At 36.6% G+C, this 27,867-nt stretch overlaps 1 protein-coding gene across 2 annotated transcripts in view; it reads left to right on the top strand.

Annotated features, from left to right (window-relative positions):
- Positions 1-27,859, top strand: part of LOC135712008 (probable methylthioribulose-1-phosphate dehydratase) — a 67,606-nt gene extending 39,747 nt beyond the window's left edge. For both annotated transcript variants that reach the window (XM_065234975.1, XM_065234976.1), the window contains one exon: positions 20,453-27,859. In XM_065234975.1, coding sequence (XP_065091047.1) covers positions 20,453-20,564 — 112 coding nt within the window. In that variant the 3' untranslated portion in view covers positions 20,565-27,859. The remainder of the gene's footprint in view (positions 1-20,452) is intronic.
- Positions 27,860-27,867: the final 8 nt, after the last annotated feature.

Genomic DNA, 27,867 nt, shown 5'->3' with positions numbered 1-27,867 from the left:
ATAAATGCTTCCACTGGATTTGGTGTATTTAATCAATTTCATAGCGCCTCTTTTAAACTGCAGAAACCATGCTCAGTATACGTTGTGGAACTCGCAGCTATATTTTACGCAGTAGAGCGAATTGCCTCACTACCTTCTGACCATTATTTCATTTTTACGGATAGTCTTAGCTCATTGGAGGCTATTCGTTCCATGAGGCCGATGAAGCACTCCTCGTATTTCCTGCCTGAAATACGATCTAAACTGAGTGCTTTATCTAACTGCTCCTATACTATCACCTTAGCTTGGGTCCCATCTCATTGCTCAATTCCGGGTAATGAGAAAGCGGACTCGTTGGCTAAGGTGGGCGCTATGGAAGGCGATATTTTTGAGCGACAAATCGCCTTCAACGAATTTTTCTCCATTGCTCGTCAGCAAGTCCTCATCAGTTGGCAACACAAATGGAATGATGGTGAATTGGGAAGATGGTTACATTCTATTCTCCCACAGGTGTCGAACAAACCATGGTTCAAAGGGTTGGACATGAGCCGCGACTTTATACGCGTTATATCAAGGCTTATGTCCAATCACTGCTCGTTAGACTCGCACTTCTATCGAATTGGGCTCTCAGGCAGCAATTTATGTGCGTGTGGCAGTGGTTATCACGATATCGAGCATGTTGTTTGGTCGTGTACCCTACACCGTGTTGCCAGATCTGATTTATCCACATTCCTCAGGGCCCGAGGAAAACAACCCGCGATACCCGTTAGAGATGTCTTGGCGAGCCGAGATCTCGACTATTTGAATTTAATTTATGTGTTTTTAAAACGGATAGATCTGAGGATTTAGTAGTTAGTGTCATCTTGTATTCTCCCAAGTTGTAAGAGATGAACTAGCCCCAGGCTAAAAATCTCTATAATAAAGACTAAAAAAAAAAAAAAAAATCTCCCAAGTTGTTAGCTGCCCATCGGTGTACCCCCATGTTTGTCTTTTTCATCAGAGTGTCGCTTAGTTCGAGATCAAGAGCACATTGCTCTCCAAACATTGTGTTCACAATCCCTACCCTGCCATCCATTTGTTACAATTTGTCACCCCTAACCTCGAGATAGCCGCGAGTAATCGGCCCCCGCTTTACTAACGTTAGTTTTAAGTAATTTTGTAATCTAATCAATGAATATTGGCTCCGCAAAGCTATAGCAAATGAGCCTGGAAAAATAAACGCATTATAAAAAAAAAAACAAATAAATCTATCTGCGTAAAAATAAATAAAATAAGAGTGATTTATGGAAAAAAAAAACCCGCCAGTATCGCACCCAACGTCAGTGCCTAAGCGTACTTCGGCGCGGCTCTCAAACAAAGGAGTAACAAGTGTGATACTATCACTGCTAGACTAGGTCTCCAACGCTCCACTATGAAGCATAAGATTAGGTCCGGCCACCAACGTCCAGGTTAAAAACTAGCCAAGGGGAGGGAAATATTCAAAGGATTTCTTATTGAATTGAAAAGGATTGGAATCGGAGTGAAATAAATTCTAACAAAAAGTTTATAAATATAAAAATATTTATTATAACAGTAAAATGCGTATGTAAACATAAGAGCGTTTGAAGTATAATTAACAATTATGTAATACATTGTGAATGGATAATTTTTATAGATTTTTCAGTTCGGTTAATATTGCTGATGATAACATTTATAACATTAGTACAAGACACTGAAGAAGTCTGCACACTGTAGATGAAATACGTGTATCTGTCAAGGATAAGCAAATAAGGTAGTGGAATTAAATGGAAATTACTAATCCTTCTCTCTCTCTCTCATTATAGGGGTTGGGAGAGTTTGTTAGGTTTTGCTTGCGCACTTGCAAAAAAGCAAACGTCACGAAAGTGGAAGAAGGGTAAATTTAACCTCACTTTAAAATAAAATACTGTATGGTTGCAAATGTATGAATGATATAAATAAATGTTATAAAACCTGTTATATTGATATAAAAAGATGCAGGAATAAAATTTATTAAAATACATATATAAATCGTCGAGTTAGGGAGAGAAGTACACTGATAAATTAAAGTATTCTCATTTTGCTTGAAATTAAATCAATTTGACATTAAAGTCAGTTTAATCATATCGAATCATTTAAAACTTAATTATCTCTTGCTAAAATATAATCATTCGATATCAAACCCAGTTTAACTGACATAATCCCAAGCCATTAAAACTTCCTCAAAGTTCCAAGCCTGCAAAATGCGTGTCGATTCATAGTTGACGTGGCTGGTTCTCAGCAATGCGATGACTAGTGTTCGGAAAATCATTCTCAAATTTCATTAATTGAGCCTCCCTGCGAGAATAAACTCGCGTGCAAATTTGGCAAACAAAATTCACGTTTGTGATTCTTATGTATATTCACGCACTCACACTCACAACACCGAAAAATTATTCCAGCTTTAAACTCATAAAAACCACAAACCACTCAAACGTCAATTGATATCATGCCTGTGCATGTTGTGTTAGTTTTCCAACCCCTGATGCACAAACAATGAATAACGCCAAAATATAAAGCAATGCTTTTTTGAACCTGAAAACTCATCGGTGATTTTTGCGACGTTGAATTTTGCAAGGCAAAACTCATGCACTCGTTATGATTCAGCCACCAATGGAAAGATACGGCTATTTAATTTTATTTTGAATAGATAGAAACCCAAGTGGACCTCCCTCCCCTTGGCTAGTTTTTGCACCTTGCTGTTGGTGGGCGGGCTTAATTTCATGCTTTATAGTGGAGTGTTGGAGACGGTAGGTTTATGGTCGGCGTTGCTGGCTCATGCCGCGATAGAATGGCGACATGGGCAGGCGATGGGGATTACTAAGCTTCCCCTCTCTGATAAACCGCTGCATGAGAGAACCAAAGATCTAGTCTAGCAGTGATAGTATCACACTTGTTACTCCTTTTATTGAGAGCCGCGTCGTAGTACGCTTACGTACAGGCACTGACGTTGGGTGTGATACTGGCGGGTTTTGCCGCAAATCACTCTTATTTTATTTATTTTTTACGCAGATAGATTTATTTGGGTTTGCAAGGGAATTATACTATTGAAATATTTCAGAAAGTGCCCAACAGTGCTCCTTCTATTTGCGTGACAAGCTTTCATTGTTGTTTTCATTGAAGTATTACTCAGAAAACAATGTTAAACATCATTTTTGTACATGGTATTGTAACTAATCTTATATGTGCTTCATTTTGATTTGGGATAAGTGTTTGAACTATGGCTCGGGATTTCCACTGCGGTGTGCTTCTATTGTGACATACCCATATGTATTTTTGTGGGGCCACATAGTGGAAACGTGAGAGCGTAGTTGGAACATTTACCCTATACAATATACAATTTAAAATTAGCTTGGAAACTAACTTCAAAGTGAAGCATTTTAGTCACTTGAAGGTGTCATCTGGGACGAACAAAGATATAAGATAAGATATGTAAAAGCCAGAAGTACTTGAAACACGTTAAATTGTAGTTTAAAAGCATGGGTTGTGTAGGTAGATTAGAGATTTCAGTTATTTATTAAATAAACTTCAATTATAGAATTCAGAAAGTTAATTAACATAGGACGCGGGGGGTCCGCTTAGGGAGGCGACTAGCCTATGAAGTTGTATAATAAATCTTCCTATTTTGTGTATTTGTTAATTACAGACAATGTCAATAGCGAAAGTCATATCTTCAACCAGGCGCTTACGAACAAGTGAAATTTTAGGAAAGATGTGTTAAATATGTTGATAGGTTTGAAATAAGAATTAGGATTGTTGTGCTTTAGCTTTCGGTAAGGTATGATGTGTCAACAAAGCCCTTTTGAGCAAATTTTCAAACATCAAATTGATTGAGTGATTTATTGAAAAACATTGCGTTGCGAAAATTTGACAAGTCATACATCTAACATAGTAGTAGTAGCAGTGTTGCATAATCTTATCACAATTGCTGCAAATAGTGCTTGAGGGGCCAGCAGGGCTGAATACGGATCAAAACTAACATAACTACTAACACTAAAATGATCCCGGAACTAACACTTATCCATTGCACTTTTAGCTATTTATTAGTTTTATTTTTCTACTAAGTCATCTATGCTTCTTTCTATTGTTTGGATCAAGTACAACTAATACTAATCTACCTTTATGTATGTTTTACTCCCTTTTAACCCATTATCTTTATGAATGGCGAATCATATGACGTGAGACACGTACAAGCTGGAACTCAAAGAATTACTTCGAACAGGATGTCAAACAAATTCAGGACCAATCCAAATGAGACCAGAAACCAACAAAGCATCGGGGAGTTATTTATTCTGGGAGAGGTATTTGATAAATAATCAAAAAGTCGTAAGTTAAAATCAGAGCCAAGGATCATGAGTGGTAATTGTCAATAATTCATTAATTAGTAGAAATCTCGATAACTTTTTCAAGGGAGCGTATCGGCTTTTGTAGGCGGTGCGTTTGGTCGTCGATTTGGCTTAACTGGCACTATCATCAGATAGGGGAAATTTTCCTCTACCTGCTGGTGGCGTTGATAAGCGTGTGCGAGCTGCCGGTTGCGCCGGATCGACGATCGGATGCATTGTTTGCAGGAGCTGGTGCTTCCCTTTGAAAAAGTAATCGAGAAATAATCATATTATCCTGTAATTGATCTTACTATTTTTATATATCAATGAAATTAGTCATGACAGAGTAACAGATGGGGAAGGACAATAGACACAAGTTGACACAATAAACAAGACAAGTGGGGGTTAATATACAAGACAAAATGACAAAATAAGTGACGACAGAAGACAAAACTGGGACAAAATCAACATTAAAAAAAAAAGAATGCGCAATTATATTATCAAAACTATTTGGATCAGCACAAAAACAACAGTGACCAAATGGGCACCATAGCCTAGGAACGTCTGTGTGTTGATTTAAAATAGAGGCTCATAGAAGCAAAATTTATCAATAAAAGGGGTCCAGTGTAGAGTTTTAGAAAGTTGCTGCCACTGGATCACTACAAAAAAAAAAAAAAAAAAATAGAAACCCAAGTGGACCTGTGGTTGGCCAGCCGGAACGGAAAAAAACCGGAAAAGTCCCGAGCAAAATGCGTGTCGATTAATGTTGACATGACTGGTTCTCGGCAATTTGCTTACCACATCTTAAGATTGAGCCACTACTTGAAAGGTATGGCTATCTACTTTCAACAGGAACAGACAAGGAAACGATTGAAGTTGTGGGTGGCCAATCGGAACGATAAAACCAGTGAAAGGTGGCTCTGTGGAAATTCGGATTCACCGGGAAAATGGTCAATTCCTGAAAGTAGACCTAGAGATCCGCGATTTTTTTTTCTAAATTGCGTACAATCATGAGCATAGAGGAAATATACCATCACCATATCGATTTTGCAAAGTGGCCAGAAAACGGTCCTCTGGATATCCGGAACTACCGGGAAAATAGTCTATTCAGGAAAGTAGATCTAGAGATCCGCGACTTTTTCTAACTTGCATATAATCATTAGCATAGAGGAAATATGACATCAACATATCGATACTCCTACCGGTTGACCAGAATACGGTCCTCTGGATATCCAGAATCACCGGGAAAATGGTCAATTCTTAAAAGTAGACCTGGAGATCCGTGATTTTTTTTTTAAATGTTAAGAACCCTTAGTTAAGAAGATGCATCTCAATGCCATATTGATTTGGCCACCCGATGGTTATTGAACGCCCTTCTGGATATCCGGATTCACCGGGAAAATGGTCAATTCTTAAAAGTAGTCATAGAGCTGCGCGATTTTTTCTTAATTGCATACAACCATGAGCATAGAGGGAATATACCATCACCATATCAATTCTGCAACACAGTGGCCTGAAAACGGTCCTCTGGATATCCGGAGTCACCGGAAAAATAGTCAAATCCTGAAAGTAGACCTAGAGATCCGCGATTTATTCTAACTTTCATATAATCATGAGCAAAGAGAAAATATGGTATTAACGTATCGATTCTGCTACTGGGTGGCTAGAATATGGTCTTCTGGATATCCAGAATCACCGAGATAAATTATTGAAAGTAGACCCTAGGGGCACAGAACAACCTTTAGCGCCAACGCAGGCAGCGGCTGTAATTAAATTTATTCCATTGATTACTGCTTTAATTACATTAATTTCATAATGTAAAACATTAACTACTTTTTAACTCCATTAATTACAGTTGAAATTTCGTAATTAATGTACATTAATTACATTTTCAATACTTTTGATAACATTAATTATGGATAGATAATTTTACTTACCGTCACTACTACTTCAAAACGCATTAATTACTTTAAGTACTTTTGATTGCATTTTAACTTTGTATTGCGTGCCCCTCGAGTAGACCAGGAGATCCGTGATTTTTTTTTAAATGTAAAGAACCCTTAGTTGAGAAGATATATTTCAGTGCCATATTGATTTGATCCCCCGGTGGCCATTAAACGTCCTTCTGGATATCGAGATTCGCCGGGAAATGGTCAATTCTTAAAAGTAGTCCTAGAGATTCGCGATGTTTTTTTCTAAATTTCATACAATCATGAGCATAGATAAAATATGCTATCATCATATCGATTCTGTCACCGTGAGGTCTCCGGAATATCAGAGAAAACAGAGAAAATATATTATACAGGGTGTCCATTCAAATTTCTTTTTTTCAATGCCTGGTTTTTTCCCGGTTATTAAAAAAACTCTACCTTAAACAAAAAAGGCGTTCAAAAATAACCAAAGGGTTATTTTTGAACGCCTTTTTTGTTTAAGGTAGAGTTTTTTTTTAATAACCGGGAAAAAACCGGGAATTGAAATAATGATAAAATTTTGCCAGCAGAATTCCTCTACAATGATACGCAACATCACATTAAGGAGCGTGTCCTTACGAGAGGCATCCAGTCCAGCAGTATTTTCTTGAATTTTTAAAGTGTTTTCCAAAATAAACCCTTCAGCGATGGCCAGCTTTAGTTGTTTCTTGGAAAACAAAGAACAGCTTTGGAGTTCTCCGACGCCTGTATTATTATTAACTACAATAACAAAAAATTGACCAAATAGTGACTCTAAAACAATAAAAAAGTGACCAATAGTGACATTTATTGATCGGAAAGATATTTAAGATATGGATCTAATCTGTGGTTGAATGCGATCCGCTTTGACAAATATTATAAATTCCCAAACCACCATGAGCATTTAACAAGCTTTTTTTTTCAATAAAACAAATTGTTGAATATCTTATAAATTTGTTTTCGCAAAATCAGTATTAATTGGATAATCAATAGGTTAATTTGTAACCTCCATTTCCTCACACAGTACTCATTTTTCTGCCACGATTTTTTGAAAACCAACCGTTGAATAAGTTAAATTTAGATTCAGATCGCGAATTGGTTGAATTTCGGGATGTGGAAGCTTGAAAATAGAAATTTATTGGGAAATCTTGAAATTGAAAAAAATTGAGGCACAGAGAAAAATGTTCAACGTCTTGGACAAATTTGTCAATTTTAAGACAAGCAATTTTAAAGATATCGAATATAGAAACTTTTGTAAAACTTCAAACCTAGACAAATTTTCATATTTCTGGAACCTAGACAAGTGTACTGGATCGTATCAATAATTATCATTATTCTGGAACGAGGAGAATTTTCTCGGAAAATCTCGATCTTCCTAAAAGTTGTAAGATTCTGGTCTACATTTTAGAGATATTGGACATTTTTTTTTGTTTAATGCTTGTTTGTTTTTGGGCTTGTGTACTCTATAAGATATTTTAAAACGAAAATTGTTGTAGTGTTAATATTTAATTTTCACCTGTCCGTTCATTTGTAAGTGAGGAGATGTTGTTTGAACTATTAGTCCAGCTGCTATCTTATTTCTATATAAAGCTTTTATTTGAAATATTAAACTGTCCACCCGCATATAGAAAACACAGAAGTAGTCGTCCGTCAAAAACAAAAAAATAGTAGAAAACGGAAACTGTCTTCACCAGTTTCGTCTCAGACACAGGTACAGTCGGATTTCGCTTGTTGGGCTAACTTTAAGTGGGCTACGTTTCAGTTGAGCTCCCAAGTCAAACGTCATTTCTAACAGTGCTGATTCCTTTTCGAAATTTCGGCCGGCTTCATGCAAAAACCGGCAAACGAGTGGAGTAATGATACAGATTATTTCAATCCTCCGGACTCCGGTTGGAGGGTTTTGGGCGACAGGAAGATGTGGAAAGCTGATTAGACGGAGTACGATGCTCGAAAATCGCGACATCTGAGCCAGCAAAAAATTTGTTGCAAAGGCTAGTAAGCGGAGGAAGCAGAAAAGGGCCTACCAAAAAAAGGTTCAACAAAAACAACAACTCACACAATCGTAGCAGAAACTACAACAACAACTAAATCAACAACAACAACTACAACAGAAACAACGACGACTACAACTGCAACACCAATCACGCCAACTACAATAGAGACATCTCCAATAACTATAACAACTACAACAATAACTGCAACAACAACAACATCAGCGCTCAGGGTAATCACATAGTAAGCAGAAACAAATGGCAACCACTTGCTTCCGCCTGACAGAGTACTTCTTGCGGCAGCGAAAGATCAGTTTTCGCGACCGCCGGTTAACTATCGGCCTACAATTCATTTTCGAAGGGGAGAGATATCGTACCCGGCGAGTGCTGAGTTTCCACCTCCTATAACAGCACAATCAACCAACCGGTCAACTTCAGCTTCATCGTATGAGGCATGCTCATGCAGGCACTCGTGTTTTCAACGCAATTGAAGCACCCTTTGGAGGAAGAAAATGTGTTTCTGCTTAATCTGATGCTCTCTTCAGAAGTAGTCTGTGACGTACCGGATGCGGCTGAGAATGAAATTGACGAGGATCACGACGTTTCGCAGGAGATGGACCTGACGCACTTTTCTGAGGCAGACTGTGACGAACCGGATGTGACTGGTAATGAATCCGATATTTTTAATAATATTCTAAGCTCCGACGAACAAACAAAAATTTCATCTGAAACACATTCTACGGAATTTGAGATATATTGTCAGAATTTTAATCGTATGAAAAACGCTACAAAAATTAATGAAATTTATTAAAATATACTGAGCTCCTCTTTTTCACTTATTTTGGGCACTGAAACGTTCCAACTACGAGAACATTAAAAGTGAGGAAACTTTTGGAAATGATTATAATGTTTTCAGAGATGATCGTGACTTACTCGAAACCCAAAGAATGTCAGTTGGTGGAGTTCTTATTGATATTTCTTCAAAATTTATTGCAGAACTTATTGTCTCATCGAAAGTAAAAGAATTTGAGCATGTGTGGGTAAAGACAAATATAGCTGGTGAAACTCATATTTTTGCCACAGTCTCCCTCCCCTTGGCTAGTTTTTGCACCTTGCTGTTGGTGGGCGGGCTTAATTTCATGCTAGTGGAGTGTTGGAGACGGTAGGTTTATGGTCGGCGTTGCTGGCTCATGCCGCGATAGAATGGCGTCATGAGCAGGCAATGGAGATTACTGAGCTTCCCCTCTCTGATAAACCACTGCATGAGGGAACCAAAGATCTAGTCTAGCAGTGATAGTATCACACTTGTTACTCCTTTAATTGAGAGCCGCGTCGTAGTACGCTTACGTATAGGCACTGACGTTGGGTGTGATACTGGCGGGTTTTGCCGCAAATCACTCTTATTTTATTTATTTTTACGCAGATAGATTCATTTGGGTTTGCAAGGGAATTATACTATTGAAATATTTCAGAAAGTGCCCAACAGTGCTCCTTCTATTTGCGTGACAAGCTTTCATTGTTGTTTTCATTGAAGTATTACTCAGAAAACAATGTTAAACATCATTTTTGTACACGCAGAAAAAAATATTTTGAACGTAATAATATTTGACGTAAATTTAATAAGAATTTCATTTTGTTTTGGCTGCAAAATGAAATCATTATTATTTCAACAATCCAGTATCTTTGTTTTTAAAAACCCATGGATTGTTAAATCAAAAAGAAAATCTTTTCGAATTTACAAGAGCTTTTATGGTTTTGACGTAAGCTGTCAAATTTGGCAGCTGGGTCAACAAAAAAATATGTTTGTTTTTAAAAGAGATTTCTTGTTGATTCAATCATATTTATTTTATTAAGCCTAAAAATATACGCAGTAGAAATAAAAATATGTTTATTGATTTAATTTTTAATAATTTGCGATTATTTTTATGTTTTGTTTTCTTTTTGTCACCAACAGAATAACAATTAAATTAAAAAAAAAAACTTTCTGAGGCATAAAATCTCTCCGGTTCATGAATTGATGGGTCGATAGGTAGGGTCCAGGTGTGGGAGCGGCCTTCCTGGCGTTGGGAGCATTGGTACTCAGTACTGAAAATAAGATCGACGGAAAAATCAAGGAAAAGAAGAAAAACTGTTTATATTATGCAACAGCAGCATACTTACTTACCTCTAGAGCTGAATCAAACGAGAATTTTTTTGTTATTGTTTACATTTTGTCCGGGTTTTCACGAGGGAATGGTTGGTAGTTATTTTTGCATTCATGGCCCGGGGAATTGACACAACAAATAAATGTTAAATTAAAATTAACTATTGTTGGCTTGATAAAAGAATATTGTTATTTTTACAATAGTTGCAGTTGAAGAGTGGCTTATGAAAACAAAAAGAATCTTATTTTGAATTTATTTGAATAAATATTATCGAAACAATAAAATGTAATATAATTTCAACCGGAATTGTTTGTGTAAATACAAATAAAGTTTTTTTTGGTTCAATGCAAACAATTTTCTGTCCGTGTACATGGTATTGTAACTAATCTTATATGTGCTTCATTTTGATTTGGGATAAGTGTTTGAACTATGGCTCGGGATTTCCACTGCGGTGTGCTTCTATTGTGACATACCCATATGTATTTTTGTGGGGCCACATAGTGGAAACGTGAGAGCGTAGTTGGAACATTTACCCTATACAATATACAATTTAAAATTAGCTTGGAAACTAACTTCAAAGTGAAGCATTTTAGTCACTTGAAGGTGTCATCTGGGACGAACAAAGATATAAGATAAGATATGTAAAAGCCAGAAGTACTTGAAACACGTTAAATTGTAGTTTAAAAGCATGGGTTGTGTAGGTAGATTAGAGATTTCAGTTATTTATTAAATAAACTTCAATTATAGAATTCAGAAAGTTAATTAACATAGGACGCGGGGGGTCCGCTTAGGGAGGCGACTAGCCTATGAAGTTGTATAATAAATCTTCCTATTTAGTGTATTTGTTAATTACAGACAATGTCAATAGCGAAAGTCATATCTTCAACCAGGCGCTTACGAACAAGTGAAATTTTAGGAAAGATGTGTTAAATATGTTGATAGGTTTGAAATAAGAATTAGGATTGTTGTGCTTTAGTTTTCGGTAAGGTATGATGTGTCAACAAAGCCCCTTTGAGCAAATTTTCAAACATCAAATTGATTGAGTGATTTATTGAAAGACATTGCGTTGCGAAAATTGACAAGTCATACATCTAACATAGTAGTAGTAGCAGTGTCGCATAATCTTATCACAATTGCTGCAAATAGTGTTGGAGGGGCCAGCAGGGCTGAATACGGATCAAAACTAACATAACTACTAACACTAAAATGATCCCGGAACTAACACTTATCCATTGCACTTTTAGTTATTTATTAGTTTTATTTTTCTACTAAGTCATCTATGCTTCTTTCTATTGTTTGGATCAAGTACAACTAATACTAATCTACCTTTATGTATGTTTTACTCCCTTTTAACCCATTATCTTTATGAATGGCGAATCATATGACGTGAGACACGTACAAGCTGGAACTCAAAGAATTACTTCGAACAGGATGTCAAACAAATTCAGGACCAATCCAAATGAGACCAGAAACCAACAAAGCATCGGGGAGTTATATATTCTGGGAGAGGTATTTGATAAATAATCAAAAAGTGGTAAGTTAAAATCAGAGCCAAGGATCATGAGAGGTAATTGTCAATAATTCATTAATTAGTAGAAATCTCGATAACTTTTTCAAGGGAGCGTATCGGCTTTTGTAGGCGGTGCGTTTGGTCGTCGATTTGGCTTAACTGGTGGCTCGCCCACGCGGGCTGGCACTATCATCAGATAGGGGAAATTTTCCTCTACCTGCTGGTGGTGTTGATAAGCGTGTGCCAGCTGCCGGATCGACGATCGGATGCATTGTTTGCAGGAGCTGGTGCTTCCCTTTAAAAAGTAATCGAGAAATAACCATATTATCCTGTAATTGATATTACTATTTTTATATATCAATGAAATTAGTCATGACAGAGTAACAGATGGGGAAGGACAATAGACACAAGTTGACACAATAAACAAGACAAGTGGGGGTTAATACACAAGACAAAATGACAAAATAAGTGACGACAGAAGACAAGACTGGGACAAAATCAACATTAAAAAAAAAAAATTCGCAATTATATTATCAAAACTATTTGGATCAGCACAAAAACAACAGTGACCAAACGGGCACCATAGCCTAGGAACGTCTGTGTGTTGATTTAAAATAGAGGCTCATAGAAGCAAAATTTATCAATAAAAGGGGTCCAGTGTAGAGTTTTAGCAAGTTGCTGCCACTGGATCACTACAAAAAAAAAAAAAAAAGAAACTCATATTTTTGCCACAGTCTATTTTTCACCAGACTACGCTTGTAAGTCCTCGTATGAAACCTTTTTCCAAATAGCTGAAGAAATCGTATTTCAATTTTCCCTTGAATTCAAAATTCATATTTATGGAGATTTTAATCAACGCAATGCTGATTTTATTCCTGATTCAGATAGTGAGAGTTTTCTTCTCCCAGTCATTGGGGAAAACGAAACATTACAATTTATTTTTGAAAAAATGGCGTTTTTAGGATTAAGCCAAATAAAACATGTAAGAAACCAACAGAATTGTTCCCTAGATTTCTTGTTAACGAATATACATGAAGATTTCTGTGTAAATCTATTTCTCCTTTATGGAAGTATGAAGCATTTCACACAGCAATCGAGTATTCCATATTTGTTCATGACAGTCAACACCCCAACGACAGTGAGTATGAAAATGTGTTCGACTACAAAAAATGCTAATTATGATAATATTAAAAATAAATTCAATGGAATAAATTGGAAAACCATTTTGAAGTATCAGGTAAATGTTGAATGTGCAGTGGAGGTTTTTTATAAAATTTTGTTAGACGTAATTTACGAGGAAATTCCATTAAAAAGAAGATGACGCAATTATTCCTCTAAATATCCGGTTTGGTTCAATAATCATATCATTAACTTGAAAAATCGTAAACAAAAAGCTCACAAAATATACAGAAAACATAAAAACGTGATAATCTCGAAAAGTATTTAAGTGTATTTGTGATCAACTTAATGATGCAATTTCTTTGTCACTGTTTGAGTATAACATTAAAACTGAGAATGAAATTAAATCAAGTCCAAGAAACTTCTTCAATTAGATCAAAACTAAAATGAAATCGTGTAGCTTTCCATCACAAATGACATTGGATGAAAAGGAAAGTAATAATTCTGATGATATATGTAATCTTTTCGCCACTTTTTTTCAAGAAACATACACGAAATTTTCAGATAATGATCGTGATTATGAATATTTTTCTTATTTTCCTGACTTTTCAACTACTGTTGGCGTTAATAACATTTCGGTTCATGATATTTGGAATGGCCTACGAGATTTGGACACCACTAAAGGTTCAGGACCAGATGGAATCCCAACTATTTTTATGAACTGAACAAGCAACTGAACTCACAACCCCTCGCTTGAATCCGGTATATTCCCGAAGGAATGGAAAAAATCTTACTTAATACCCATATATAAATCAGGTAAAAAATCCGATATTCGAAATTATCGTGGGATTGCTATCATTTCGTGCATTCCAAAACTCTTCGAATCAATTATAAATAAAAACATTTTTGGCCAAATAAAACAAAGAATAACTAGTGCACACACGGCACACCACCACAAACCTTTTGGAATTTGTGGACTTTGTATTAAATGCAATGGACAGAGGTAACCAAGTAGAAGCTCTATATACAGACTTCAGCAAAGCGTTTGACAGAATTGATATCCCAATGTTGATTTTTAAATTAGAAAAAATGGGAATTGAGATGGAGCTCCTCACCTGGATTAAATCGTATTTAGTTGATCGCCAGCAAATTGTAAGATTCAACGAGAAAACATCTAAGCCAATTCATGTCACGTCAGGGGTTCTCCAGGGCTCGCACCTAGGTCTTCTTCTTTTTATTTTGTACGTTAATGACGCCTCTCTTATTTAAAAAAATATCAGGGTGCTTATATACGCTGATGACATGAAGCTATTTTTAGAAATAGGAAGCGATAACGATATGAATGTGTTACAGAATGAAATACATGTTTTTTTTACAGATGGTGTAGTAAAAGTTTACTGAAACTAAATATTAAAAAATGTAATCTTATAACGTACAGTAGAAAACTAAACAAACAAAATCTTTGTATTACATTAGGTAATGAAAATGTTCAAAAATGTGAACATGTAAGAGATTTAGGTGTTGTTCTAGATTCTAAATTGACATTTGTGGACCATTATAACACCACAATAATACATAGAGCAGGCAATATGCTTAATTTTATAATACGTTTCGGTATCCACTTTAAAGATCCTTATATAAAAGAATCACTTTGCGTTGCTTATGTGAGGTCAATTTTAGAATATTGTAGCGTTGTTTGGTCACCCTATACGAAAAAGCATGAAGAACGAATAGAGTCAATGCACTACACACTAAGATTTTTTTACAGTATACCGTAATTTTTTACCGAATATGGAACAGCTGAACATTCGGTAATCTATTCGGTAATTTTTTAATTTAAAATCCGTTCGGTAAATTTTGTTCCCTTGTGAGCTGTCAAAATGTACTGACCAGGCCTGTAAATTTTGCTGAATGATCGGTGAAGTTAGCAATATAGCGTTCGGTATAATTTTACCGAATTGGCTGTATTAATCATTAATAACATGATTTGATTAATTAATTAATTATTTATTTCTAACAACAAACCTGAAGATTCATTTGAATAATCATTTATTTATTATCTATAAACATACATTTTCATCGCGCGTCCGTATATATAGTAAATAAGAACCTAACCGTGGTTAGCGACCCAGAAGCGAACCGTGCACAAATTCGCTTTTTGCTGTAGTGGACGAGGTTTGTGTGTGGCATTTGGCCATTTAATGTTCATGTCGTCTGAAAGCAATTGGCCCAGAAATGAAAAAGAATTATATAATTAATACTTTCGATATAAATTGGACGGATTATAGGAAAAAATTAACGTACTTACTAGTCACAAAGGATAGCTGAAGAACACTCAACTTCAAAATAGCAGCAAAGCTTTACAGTGTGAAGTTTACAAATCTGTTCTGTATTTTTTACAAAAATCTAGGAAAACATTACTGCTGTTTGTTTTTGTAAAAGATTATGTTTACAGCACATTCGTCACAATTTTTACAGTATTGCGGAATTGCAGCAATTTACAATTTAGATCAGTAATTTTGATTTACAGTTTTCGGTAAATTTCTATAAATTACGGAAATTCAGCAGTTTTGATTGCGGAATATTGGTAAATCATTACTTTTTACAAAACTTTCGGCAAAAATTATATTTTACAGAACGAATCCAGCAAAAAAAAAGTACCGAACAAGATTTAAGAGATTTGGTGTGTACGTAAGTTAGGTTGGACGGCTTTTCCTCTCCCGTCATATGAAGCACGTTGCTTGCCGATCATCATTCAAACGTTGAAAGAACGTCGGGATTACGCAAAGATTTATTTATTAAACAATATTATTTCGCAACGCATTGACTCAGCTGATCAAAGTTAAATTTTTATGCACCTTCCCGACAATTACGCAATCGACAGTTGTTCGCAGTAGATCGCCATCGGACCAATTACGCTAAATCTGGACCTGTAAATCAGATGATGACTGTTTATAATCATCATTGTGAAATGATTGACCTAAATATGCCCTCAACAGAATTAAAAATATATTTCAGAACCCTGCGTAGTCATAGAACATAAGTCCTAATGTTAATATGTAGTCTACGATTTGATTGATTGACGAATAAATAAATAAATAAATGCGATACAACGAGTGAATGAGGTGTGCAACTAATTTCTGATCAAGAAATTCACCCAGACCTAGTTTAACAGCATCGAAAAGAGTACCTTGAGAAATTGTAGAATATAATAAAATGAAATGTAATCATTGCAATCCAATGACATTTGTGTGAATATATCTGGCATTGTATACTGCACCAAAAGAATAGGGAAGGGAGGGGGTACTCGCTTTCAAACTGCTCTTATGAGATTGAGCAAAATAACTCGAGAAATGGGAAACTCCGAAGTTATTTTAGTCTTTATGTTTATTTTCATTGATATAAGTGAGGGGCGGAAAGGATACAGTAAGCTCCCCCCCCATATCGAACTACGCCTATTAAATGTAGCACATGCTTTTGAATACATCTGAACATACCAACTTGACATACCATTTATATGAGTGAAGGGGCGGGGTATCGTTAGCTCCCCCCCCCCCCTCATCTCTTAATATGCATATGAGATTGAAAAATTGTTTTTAAATAATTCATATGAACATACCAAATCGAAACTCCGAAGGTATTTTAGTTTGAAACTTTATTTCTATTGATATGAGAGAAAATTGCCAAGAAGTATGGAATTCTATGTCGATTGAAAAACGATTTAACTATTGCCAGTAAAATACAGCTATACAAATCAATCATCTTTCCTCATGTAGACTTTTACCGAAGACTTCATATCAAGAAGACTGGCAACTTTGCCAGAACCCAAGCGACAGATACAATATTTATTTCCATTTCGTCAAGCCAGTGTAGACTACATACAATGATTATTACAATGTTTACTTACATACTATGCATTAATTCTATTCTGTTTTAGCTTAGTTTGTATTTGCTGCTTGGACATAGTGATGTCAATAGTTCCGCAATGCAAATTATATAGGCGCATCATTCGATTGATTGGGCTATTTTTTGCATAGTTTGTTCTGTACGATGTTTCTGAAAATAAATTCCGTGTTCTAAGATATCGACAAGGTGTGTAAAAATTTAATTGTGCGAGAATTTCTGCCGAATCTATGCGCATTGAAATTATGTCGTTGATGAAGAAAAGCATTGCAAATTGGCGGCGCTCCTTAAGTGTTTGTATATTGATGAGCATGCAGCGCGCTTCATAAGATGGTAATGGAAATGCAGTCCAATTCAATTTACGTAAAGCATATAAAAGGAATTGGTTTTGGACAGATTCTATGCGTTCTTCGTGTATGGAAATGTATGGATTCCATACTAGGTGGCAGTATTCCAGAATTGGCCTTACATATGTGGTATATAAAAGCTTAATAGTGTATGGGTCTTCGAAATTATGACTGAACCTTTTGATGAAGCCTAGCATTCTGTTTGCTTTACTAATGATAGTATTATAATGTTCTATGAAAGTTAGTTTGGAGTCTAGGATTACACCTAGATCTCTTACAATTTTGCTTTTTTCTACTATTTGGTTGCCTAATGATATTTCAATATGCGGTGTTTCAATTTTTCTGCTAAATGCTATTGCAGTACATTTTTTTACGTTCAGTTTAAGTAGACTTTTACTACACCAGGTGTGGAATATATTGATTTCATTCTGGAATTCTTCTGCATCGCTAGAATTACTTATTTCCATAAAGAGCTTCATGTCGTCTGCATATACAAGCAATTTTATTTTTTTAAGTATGTAGGAAATGTCGTTTATGTACAAAATAAAAAGAAGTGGGCCTAAATGAGAACCCTGGGGTACCCCAGAGGTGACTGAAATTGGTTCTGAAAGTTTATTTTGAAAGCGAACTATTTGTTTACGATGTGTTGGGTATGATTGAAGCCAATTCAAAAGTCCAGGCTCCATTCCTATTTTCTGCAATTTGAGGATTAATAATGGTATGTCGATGCGGTCAAATGCTTTACTGAAGTCGGTGTATAGCGCTTCAACGTGCTTGCCACTGTCCAACGCTTTAATAATGAAAGATACATATTCTAGAAGATTAGAGGTAGTTGAACGACCTTTAAAAAAGCCGTGCTGTTTACTTGTAATTAGATTTTTCACCTGCTGAAAAATATTGCCGTTTACGATTGATTCAAAAAGTTTTGGAATGCAAGAAATAATAGCAATTCCACGATAATTTCGAATGTCTGATTTTGCACCTGATTTGAAAATAGGTACCAAATAAGATGATTTCCAAATTTCAGGGAATTTTCCATTTTTCAGAGACATGTTGAAAAGACGCTCTAGAGGAAATGCGAGTTCTTCAGAAAGGTTTTTCAAAAATATGGGTGCGATGCCGTCAGGTCCAGACCCTTTCGACGCGTTTAAGTTTTTTAGTGCATTGAGGACTTCATGTTGAGAAAGTTGGTTGACAGAGATGTTTTTAGAAATTTCAGGAATGAATGCAAAGAAATCGCGGTCACGATCTTCTTCGGAAAATGTGGTGTATACTTCTTGGAAGAAATTTGCAAAGAGACTGCAAATTTCAGAAGAATTCTCACCTACATTTGCATCCAAATTCATTCGCGAAGGAAAATTGCTGCTTTTTAATTTCGTGTTTACATAATTAAAAAAGTTCTTAGGACATGATTTGACTTCATTTTCGACTTTGCGGTTATAGTCCTCATATGCAGAGTTGGTGGCTGTATGTAATTGGTTGCATAAGTTGTGATAGTTTCGCAAATTGTTTTCAGTTTTTTCGTTTTTGTATAGTTTATGAGCTTTCTGTTTTTTATTCTTCAAATTTTTCAGTTGTGGATTGAACCATGCGCTGCGCTTGAGTGAAGGTGGAAGCAACGCATAGAAAAATGAGCAAATACACAAACCCTTCTTCTGAGGATGTAATCTTTGCTATCAAATTCGTTCGAAGCATTTTCCTTTGAGCGGCAAATGAAGCGATTATACCTGTCTCATAGCGTTCGTATGAGAAAATGGAAGAGTTGCCAGTCTTCTTGATTTGTTGTCTTCGCTTTTACCCTTCCATTTTATGTTACAAAATATAAGAGACATTGCATTTCACACGTTAAAGATGTCTTTTGAACAGTTATCTAATGATTTTTTTTTTAATGAATTGAAAAATTAACGAAGTTTTTAACGGATTATTTTATATGGATAGCTGTCATAACGACTTTTCAAAAAATATTGTGTTTGCCACGATGGTGATAATTGATTTTTAATATTTGATTTAATAGTAGTAGACTAAAACAAAGTAGTCTACAAAGGTTTGAACTCGCGCACGTATTACGGATTTAGAGGACTGAATTTAAAATTTGATAAAAAAAATGCAATTTTGAAGATTATTTGGAAGATACCTTCAGTTAGTAGTAAGTTTTCTGGCATATGTCGGGGGTTCCTGACATTGCTGAAAATTATGATAGCATCAGATTGCGGGGTTGCTAGTATAAAAGGATGCTTTGTTGATTGTTCATTAACTCTTGATCGCTTGAATATTTTAGGTGGACAAAAAGACGAACTAAGGCTGTGTCCCATTTGTTGAATTTTCACTTAAATTTGGCAGATGGAATTTTTTTAAATAAACCTGCTAGAATAGCAAATTTATTACTGACAGACAAGAAATCAGTTTTGACAGACACATTCTCGAAAATCGGCCGATCAACAATAGAGGGATTTTCGAACATTTCCATTTTAAAACAGCAAAAAAAGGTTATCTTCCATTTACTTCCACTTTATACATTTGGTCTTGCTTTGTAGCTGCGCCTTTACCAACTGAGCTAAGGGAAGCCCTATCCTAATGGGACTGTTTTGCGCTTATGGGTAGTATAGGTCGGAATTGTTTTTTTTTTACGAAGTTCGATAGCTTAGTGGTTACCGTTTCTGCTTACTGAGCAGAAGGTCGAGATTTCAATCCCAGGCCCGTCCCCTTCCTTGCAAATTTGTACTATTTATCCATACTAGATTTAAATAAAAACAGTCGTATCACTTACCACAGTGAATCTTGATCTAAAAATAACCCAACCCACTAACACAACTATCCTTCCCGTAGCAATTGTGTAAGATGCTGAAGTAAACTCGGTATATATTAACCAACGATTGTCGAACTAATAATCATCCTGTCCCTCCCCAAAGACCGTGTTGACGTGACGGCGTCGGTACTGATCTATACATAGAATGAATCAGTGAACTTGGACATTGAAGATCTGATCCCAAGCTCCATCTATGTAGCTCTTTGTGCAATTTCACTGGTTCTGATTAGTAACGGAGTAGCAACTACGGCGCGCACGGTCTTTAAATAAAAGTATAGGTTGGAATTATTTTTCGATAATAATTGTGAAATGAAAGCTAATTGTTTATTTATTTTTATTACAGGCTGACAAAGAGCCAATGCACACCATTATTCATGTTAGCGTATCGTGACAAAAATGCTGGAGCAGTGATTCACACTCACAGTCAAGCTGCTGTCATAGCAACACTTCTGTAAGTATTGGATTAAGGCCACAATCAATTCTGTAATACATATAATGATGGCTGTTGTAAACATATAACATACAGTGGTGGCCATTTAAATAAGACATTTTCATACAACACCAATATTCATGTTAGCATATCGTGACAAAAATGCTGGAGCAGTGATTCACACTCACAGTCAAGCTGCTGTAATAGCAACACTTCTGTAAGTATTAGGTTCCACGCAAAATGACGAATACATCAGACTCGACCTTCTCCAATATATGCATAATTGTTTGATATGGGCAATTATGGAAAGACTAGAATCTTTTTTTTTTTGCTATTTCGCCCTGAACTGCCCTATACGATTTATAAAAGGACTGAATTCATGTCATGTTTTCAGAATTATGAAATCATTAGATGTTATAATGATATTTTTTTAATATACAAGTAGAGGTTGCGTTGGACACATAAAACCCGTAAATTTAGTTTAATGAGAGTAGCAAACAGTGATTATACCAATTTTCACTCACTCAGCGATCATAAAGTCGATGATTGTGACTCTTAAAAAACTAAATCGACAAATGCAGGTCACCAGACTAGACGATACACGCGACGTGATGCGACATATTCAAACATAACTTCTTATAATAATTATCATAAGCTCATAAGATACTCATAAGTCGTAAAGCGAAATACTTGAAAACTTTTTCAAACATTTGTTCATAGACTCTGGGAGAGAAGCTCAAATTAACATAAACATATTTTGTAGGTGTTGTTTATTCAATATCACAAATAATGGTTGGTACACTTAGGAGCGGTGCTGTGTTACGTAGAGAATGGACAGCATTATTGAAAAGCGTTATATGCATCGATCACGAGTGGAAGTGGGAACGACACGTATACATTCATATTTTAAGATAACCAACTGTTGGGAACGAGTGTACCCCATTAGGCATAAATACGTTAGGCATACGGACGTTAGGCATACGGACGTTAGGCATAATGGACGTTAGGCATAAAGTCGTTAGGCATAATATACGCTAGGCATAATGGACGTTAGGCATAAAATACCTTGCTGCTGTGCAACTCTAGAAACCTGCTTAACCTGTAAACCTGTAAACATTGCTTAAATTAGGCTTAGCGTTGAATAAAAAATGATACAAGTTAAACAAACATAGTTTATTTAATAAGCACAGTTTGGAATCCATTATTAATCATATCATAAGTGACGTATCTTCATATTTACTTAGATCCATGATTAGTAGCGATAGTGGAAAACTCAGCTTAGTTTTGAACTATATCTTGAAATCAATCGCATCTAGAAATAAAAAAATCACACATTTGTTGTAATATATTCTTACACACATATTGCAAAAGTCAAAGAAGAAAAGGTTTTCCTCAAAGAATAGCTCATGAAATAAAGAATGGTGAATTCTGTGATTTTTCATTCAATAACAAAAAAAACAGCCAAGGTTGAATAAAATATGATGCCAAAGAACAGCTCATGAAATCAAGAATGGTTAATTCTGTGGTTTTTCATTCAATAACAAAAAAACATACCTGCTGCTTCCAGGATTTCCTGCCATACTTTTCGATACAACAATTCTGATTTTGTTGTCATCAGAATGAAAACTAGCGGAACCGTCTGCTGATGTGAGGGAGCGATACTTCCATGAACAGTGACGAGTTGCCGAAATAAACAAGGAACTGTGGCAAACGTACCATCGGTAACCCAATACTTTGCCTGTCCAAGACGTCGCAAGTTTTCATGAGTTCCAAAAATTAAGGCTCTTTCATTATTGTCACCGAAGTCAGCAATCAATAGACGGTCTCCATTATCATCCTTCTGGAATTCATCCGGTATATTATGCCTAACGTCCATTATGCCTAACGTCCTTTATGCCCAACGTCCATTATGCCTATCGTACATTATGCCTAACGTCCGTATGCCTAACGACCATATGCCTAACGTCGTGCACCCGTTGGGAACATGGACATCCCGAACGATCGCTACCAACACCAACACTGCTGAGCTCACTGGTAGCAGAGCTGAACAACACGACATATATGTTCGCAAAGCAAGTCACTGAGGACTACAAAACGTTCGCCTACCGGGTGAACAAACTGTGTGTCGAATTCGAACTTGGGAAGCTTTCGGAGAACTAGTTCAAATGCCTCATGTTCGTCTGCGGGCTGAAAGCGGGAAGCGATGCGGAGGTCAGAACCAGGTTGCTGAGCAGAATCGAGGAGCGGAATGACATCACGCTGGAGCAGATTTCGGACGAATGTCAACGGCTTCTGAACCTCAGGCGATGATAGAGGCAGCGTCTTCGTCGACAGCAGTGCAAGCATTGAAGCGGAAGCAGTTCGGTGGGAAGCATTCCCGCTCAGGACGTGGATCACCAGGTTCAAGATCCCCGAATCAGCGAGGTGTCGTTCCAGCAACGCCTTGTCGGAACTGTGGCGCCACGCACTATTCCAAGGACTGCCCCTTCCTCAAAAATCGGTGTAAGAAATGTGGTCAGGTGGGCCACAAAGACGGGTATTGCTCAAGCGCCAAAAAGGTGAATTCTCCAGGCAAGCGGTACTCGTTCAAGCCGATGGTAACTAGAAGCGTGCAGGTGAAGAACGTCCGGAAGCGTACACTGAACCAATATGACATATTCCTGTTATGTGGAAATCTCATAAATTTGCGCTATAAAATAATCCATTGAAAATGATATGATTGAAAATGTGTCAGGTAAATTCCATATGAATATCTGATACATTTACAATGCTGGTAATTTGGTAACTTTATATGATCGTCATATGATAAATGAAAATCGGTCAAATTATAATAATTAACTGAAATGGATTTGAAACCCATAAGCATAAGCTTTACTTTTCACCACAATATAATATATGTGTCATAAATCAATCGAAGTAAAGTTTATAAGATAATCACATTTTCTTCTTTTGACACATACATTTAATCGATTTCTAAAAATAAATCGAAAATAAACATCAGGCCGTGGGAGTTTTCACAGTTGTCTTTTTTATTGTAGCTGATTTGGGATTCGATCCATAACTGTTGAGGTGTGAATGATTTCGGTGTCTGCGCTCGATCCCACTGGGCCACGGCTGATTTCAATATTGAGCTCGTTCAATTAACATGAAGTAAGAACAACTCTCCCGACATGGAATGTAGTGCAACGTTATGCTCGTTTTGCTAGAAGGAAGAAAAATAACACTGACAAATTTATACTCCGTTTCGGTGGTTACACGAATTCAAATCTTTCTTAATGCTCCTGTGTGCAATAAAACAACGACTACATTATATGAGTTCATGTTACTTGTTCATGAAGTTCGAGTACTAGTGCTGGAATCTGTATTAGCCGTGTAGAAGGCTTACAATTAGAATATTAGCAAAGTAAATATTGCAGTAGAATCATTTTTTTTTCGAGCTCAATACATTCTTTTCCGCAACCCCTTATCTAATGAAACAATAACAAACAAAGATTATTCAATACAGTATCATTGTCGTTAGCAATATTTAGCTCAACTAATCATTTTAATAAGTGTACGATAACATCGTTGAAAATTGTTTCAATAATTTATGAAGAACAATCATGTGTATTTTATTGGGAGCGATATTCATCCCGAGGGGCTATCAACTTGAGTATTTTCGATTCGGCTACACGACTTGAAAAGTTGTATTTTATATTTTTTCGTATTTATGTATTTTTATGTTTTGTGAATTTTTGTATTAAAGTGTATTAAATTCATTATCAAATGTATTTTTCGTGAACAAAGTATTTTCGAGGTATTTTAGAGTGTTTTTATTAGGGTATTTTAGTTTCAGCGTGTACGCATTTACGTATTTTTTGTGTATTTTACGAAGTCTGTAATTACAATTCAGCTGATTAATGAAGTTGATCGCCCCTATTCATCTCAGAAAACCATGCCAAAACAAAGGTTTTCTGTTGGATTTCTTAAAAGGCAAATCTATATGACTATATAATGATTGGGATAGATCTGTTTACAATCTTTAAACCTCAAAAATCAAAGGAAGCTATACATGTTTTTCTATACTGCAAACTTAAATGACTGTCCAATAGTTTCTACATGGCTGTTAACACGCGACATATCAACAAACGTCAAAAATCGTTAAAAGCAACTCCAATAAAATATGCATGATTATTAGACTGAGGCAAAATTTGAAATTTTCGCCCCAAACGGTTCCAAATTGGGTCCTGATTAGCCTCTCAAAATTTGAACTACTTTAGTAAAAAAATGACTTGGCACAAACCATTTCAAGTTTATATGGGAATTACTATGGGAGAACTTATGTTTTTGTTGATATCTATCTAACAATTCACCACATCATTATGCTTTTAAAAATGATAGCAGTGATTGTAGCAAATTTTCTCGGCTACATCTTTGTTGAAAACCACTTTTCAATTAAATGTAAGGAACAGTAGTTATTAATGATTCAAGTCACTGATGTCTTATGATTATGCTCATTCAACTGTTCAGCAGGCAACATTGGTGTTTCTGGTGCGAAGAACAGAGCACAAATATCATGGCTACTATGTCACATTGCAGAATCCAGTGTTGCCCACAAAACAGCTGCTTGATCATGCCATAAGATTATCAATCTCTTAAACAATTAATAACTACTTAATTTGACATTTGACTGAAAAACGATATTTCGCAAAGTTGTAGCTTAGAAAATTTTCCGTAAGAATAGAAATAGAAAAGCAATATGGAAAATGGGTAGAAGACAATGAACAAAAAGTTTAGTTTTCCCATAGTAATTTCCATATAAACTTCGAATGGTTTGTGCCAAGTCAGTTTTTTACCAAATGAGATTAAATTTTGGGAGGCTAATCAGGACCTGATTTGAAACCGTTTGAGCAGTGTGGAGCAAAAATTTCAAATTTTGCATCAGTCTAATGATTATCTTATAAGATATATCTTTTAGTGAGCAATATTCATCATGAAAACAGGTATATTTTATAGTGCAAACTTATATGATTTTCCATTAGTTTCTAGATGTCTGTTCTCACCCATGACATATCAACAGTTTTTCACCATGAAATATATCAGACAATATTCAAATACGTCTTACCTATCGCTAACCACGTACGAAGCAAAGTTTTATCAAGTACTAAGTATGTGAAATTACGATAGAAATCATTCCATATCGCAGTCATAGTTTTTAAGTGATAATCCAATGGAATCTATCAATCATCACATAGAATGAATAAATCTGCTGACATTTCTATGTTATAAGATGGATCCAATAAACGGTGCATGTCGATTTGTTTCAGTGTAGGAGATTTGTGAAAGCGGAAGTCAACGGCAGGTAGATCAGTCTCCAACTCGACACTGCGTCGGATATCAGCGTCATTTCCGAGCAACCATGGCGGCATATAGGAAAACCCACAGCAATTCCTGCAAAAATTCAAGCCGCTACTTCATCGGGCAAACCCTTAAAGCTGGAGTTTCAGTGTTCCTGTGAAGTTGCAATCAAAGAGGAGAAGCATCAAGGTCGATTTTTCGTGGTCAAGCAGCAGCTCAATCTTCGCTTGGCTGGCGCACTGCAAGGTCTTCAGTCAAATCGACCTTTCAAATGCGTTCTTGCAGGTGGAGGTGGATGAAAGCTGTCGAGAGCTGCTCACCATCAACACACATCGAGGTCTCTATCGGTACAATCGGCTTCCACCGGGACTTAAGGCAGCACCCGGAGCGTTTCAGTAGCTTGTGGACACAATGCTCGCTGGACTCAACTGCACTTCGGGGTATCTCGATGATGTTCTGGTCGGCGGAGTCGACGAAGCGGAACATTGGCGCAACCTTCAAGCCATCCTTCGTCGTATTCAGGAGTTCGGATTCACCATCAAAGCGGAAAAGTGCTCGTTTGGCCAGCGTCAAATCAAGTATCTGGGACACGAGATGGAGATGGGCATCAGGAGTGATTCTGGAGCGAGTGGGACAGGTGATGTTCAACGTGTGGGTTGAAGACAGGCGGATGATTTGTTCGCACATCAACCAGCTGAGAAGCCGAACAAACGCCGACAGTAAGTCAACGTCTGGCTCGATTCCGTCCAAGACAGACAAGCAACAGTTGCCTCTGGACATCTTACTACGAGCCTGGAACCTGCACAAGCCAACCCAGTCACAACCAACAGGTCCATCCACATTACCGAGACCATCACCGTCACCGGTTGCACAAACGCCATCAACACTCTAAACGCCGGTTGAACATTCGACACCACAGCAAGTCTTGTCATCCACGCCAGCTTCTCCGAGCCTAGTTTGGGTTACTCCGGAATCGACAACTTCGTCGACAACAGACCTTGCTCAGCCATCGTCTACGTCCGTAGTCCCATCGTTCTCTACAACAAGCCATGTGTCACTTACATCAGTAGAAACCGAAACAGCTGTCCAGGTATCTCGCCGCTCTTCACGTCTATGAAGACCACCGATTCCCGAGCAAAGTCGGTTGAAAGCAAAATGAAAGCAAATCGATATTAAAGTTTGCAGTTCCTATCATAATGAAAACTCATTTTGATTTCAATTGTCGCGACAGAAGTCTAATATCATATTGTGCTTTCATTATGCAGTCAAGACTTTTTAATTCAAAGCAATTTAACTTGAAGTTCTGCTGTTAATTTCTTGTTTAAAATTTGATTTATGTTCATCTGTCCTTGAACTAACGATTATTGTTTATTTGTTTTGTTTAACACATTTTAGGTCATTCGTGACTAGCCCGAGGTGACATTTGAGCTCAAATCGTTCAGCGTGAGAAGCATGGATGCTAACCAATTTACGACAGGCCCGTATTCAGTCAAACATTATGAATGCAAAATCAGTAATCAAGTTGATTTCATTGAGAGCAGAATTAGTTTTCCGTTTGATTCAACAGTGTAATATTTTGCTCTCATTTTTGCTGTGTTAACCGTTAAGTCAACCAAAATGAGATCAAATGGAGTCTTCAAAATAAGTTACATCTGAACAGCAAATTCTGATTTCAATTTGATCTCTAACTTTGCTCGGGTTAGGTTCGACCCGTACCAGCTGTATTAAGAGGGGAGATGTTGGGAACATGGACATCCCTAACGATCGCTACCAACACCAACACTGCTGAGCTCACTGGTAGCAGCTAAGCTGTCACCCGTAGATGCACGAACCGGCATAAGAAAGAAGAACAACACGACATATATTTTCGAGTCCGTCATCTTGTATCGTGTGCGCTTCCCGCAAGTCAATGTATACTTTTAGTTCGTTTAGCTTAGTTAGTGCGTTCGTAACACCAACAAAAAATTTTTTGAAATCTTTTTAAATTTCGA

The sequence above is a fragment of the Ochlerotatus camptorhynchus genome, unplaced genomic scaffold (genome assembly GCF_037179485.1).
Source record: "Ochlerotatus camptorhynchus isolate MF236.1 unplaced genomic scaffold, CSIRO-AGI_Acam_v1.1 ptg000452l, whole genome shotgun sequence".
Taxonomy (NCBI): Eukaryota; Metazoa; Arthropoda; class Insecta; order Diptera; family Culicidae; genus Ochlerotatus; species Ochlerotatus camptorhynchus.
This window is presented reverse-complemented; position numbering and strand designations above follow the sequence as displayed.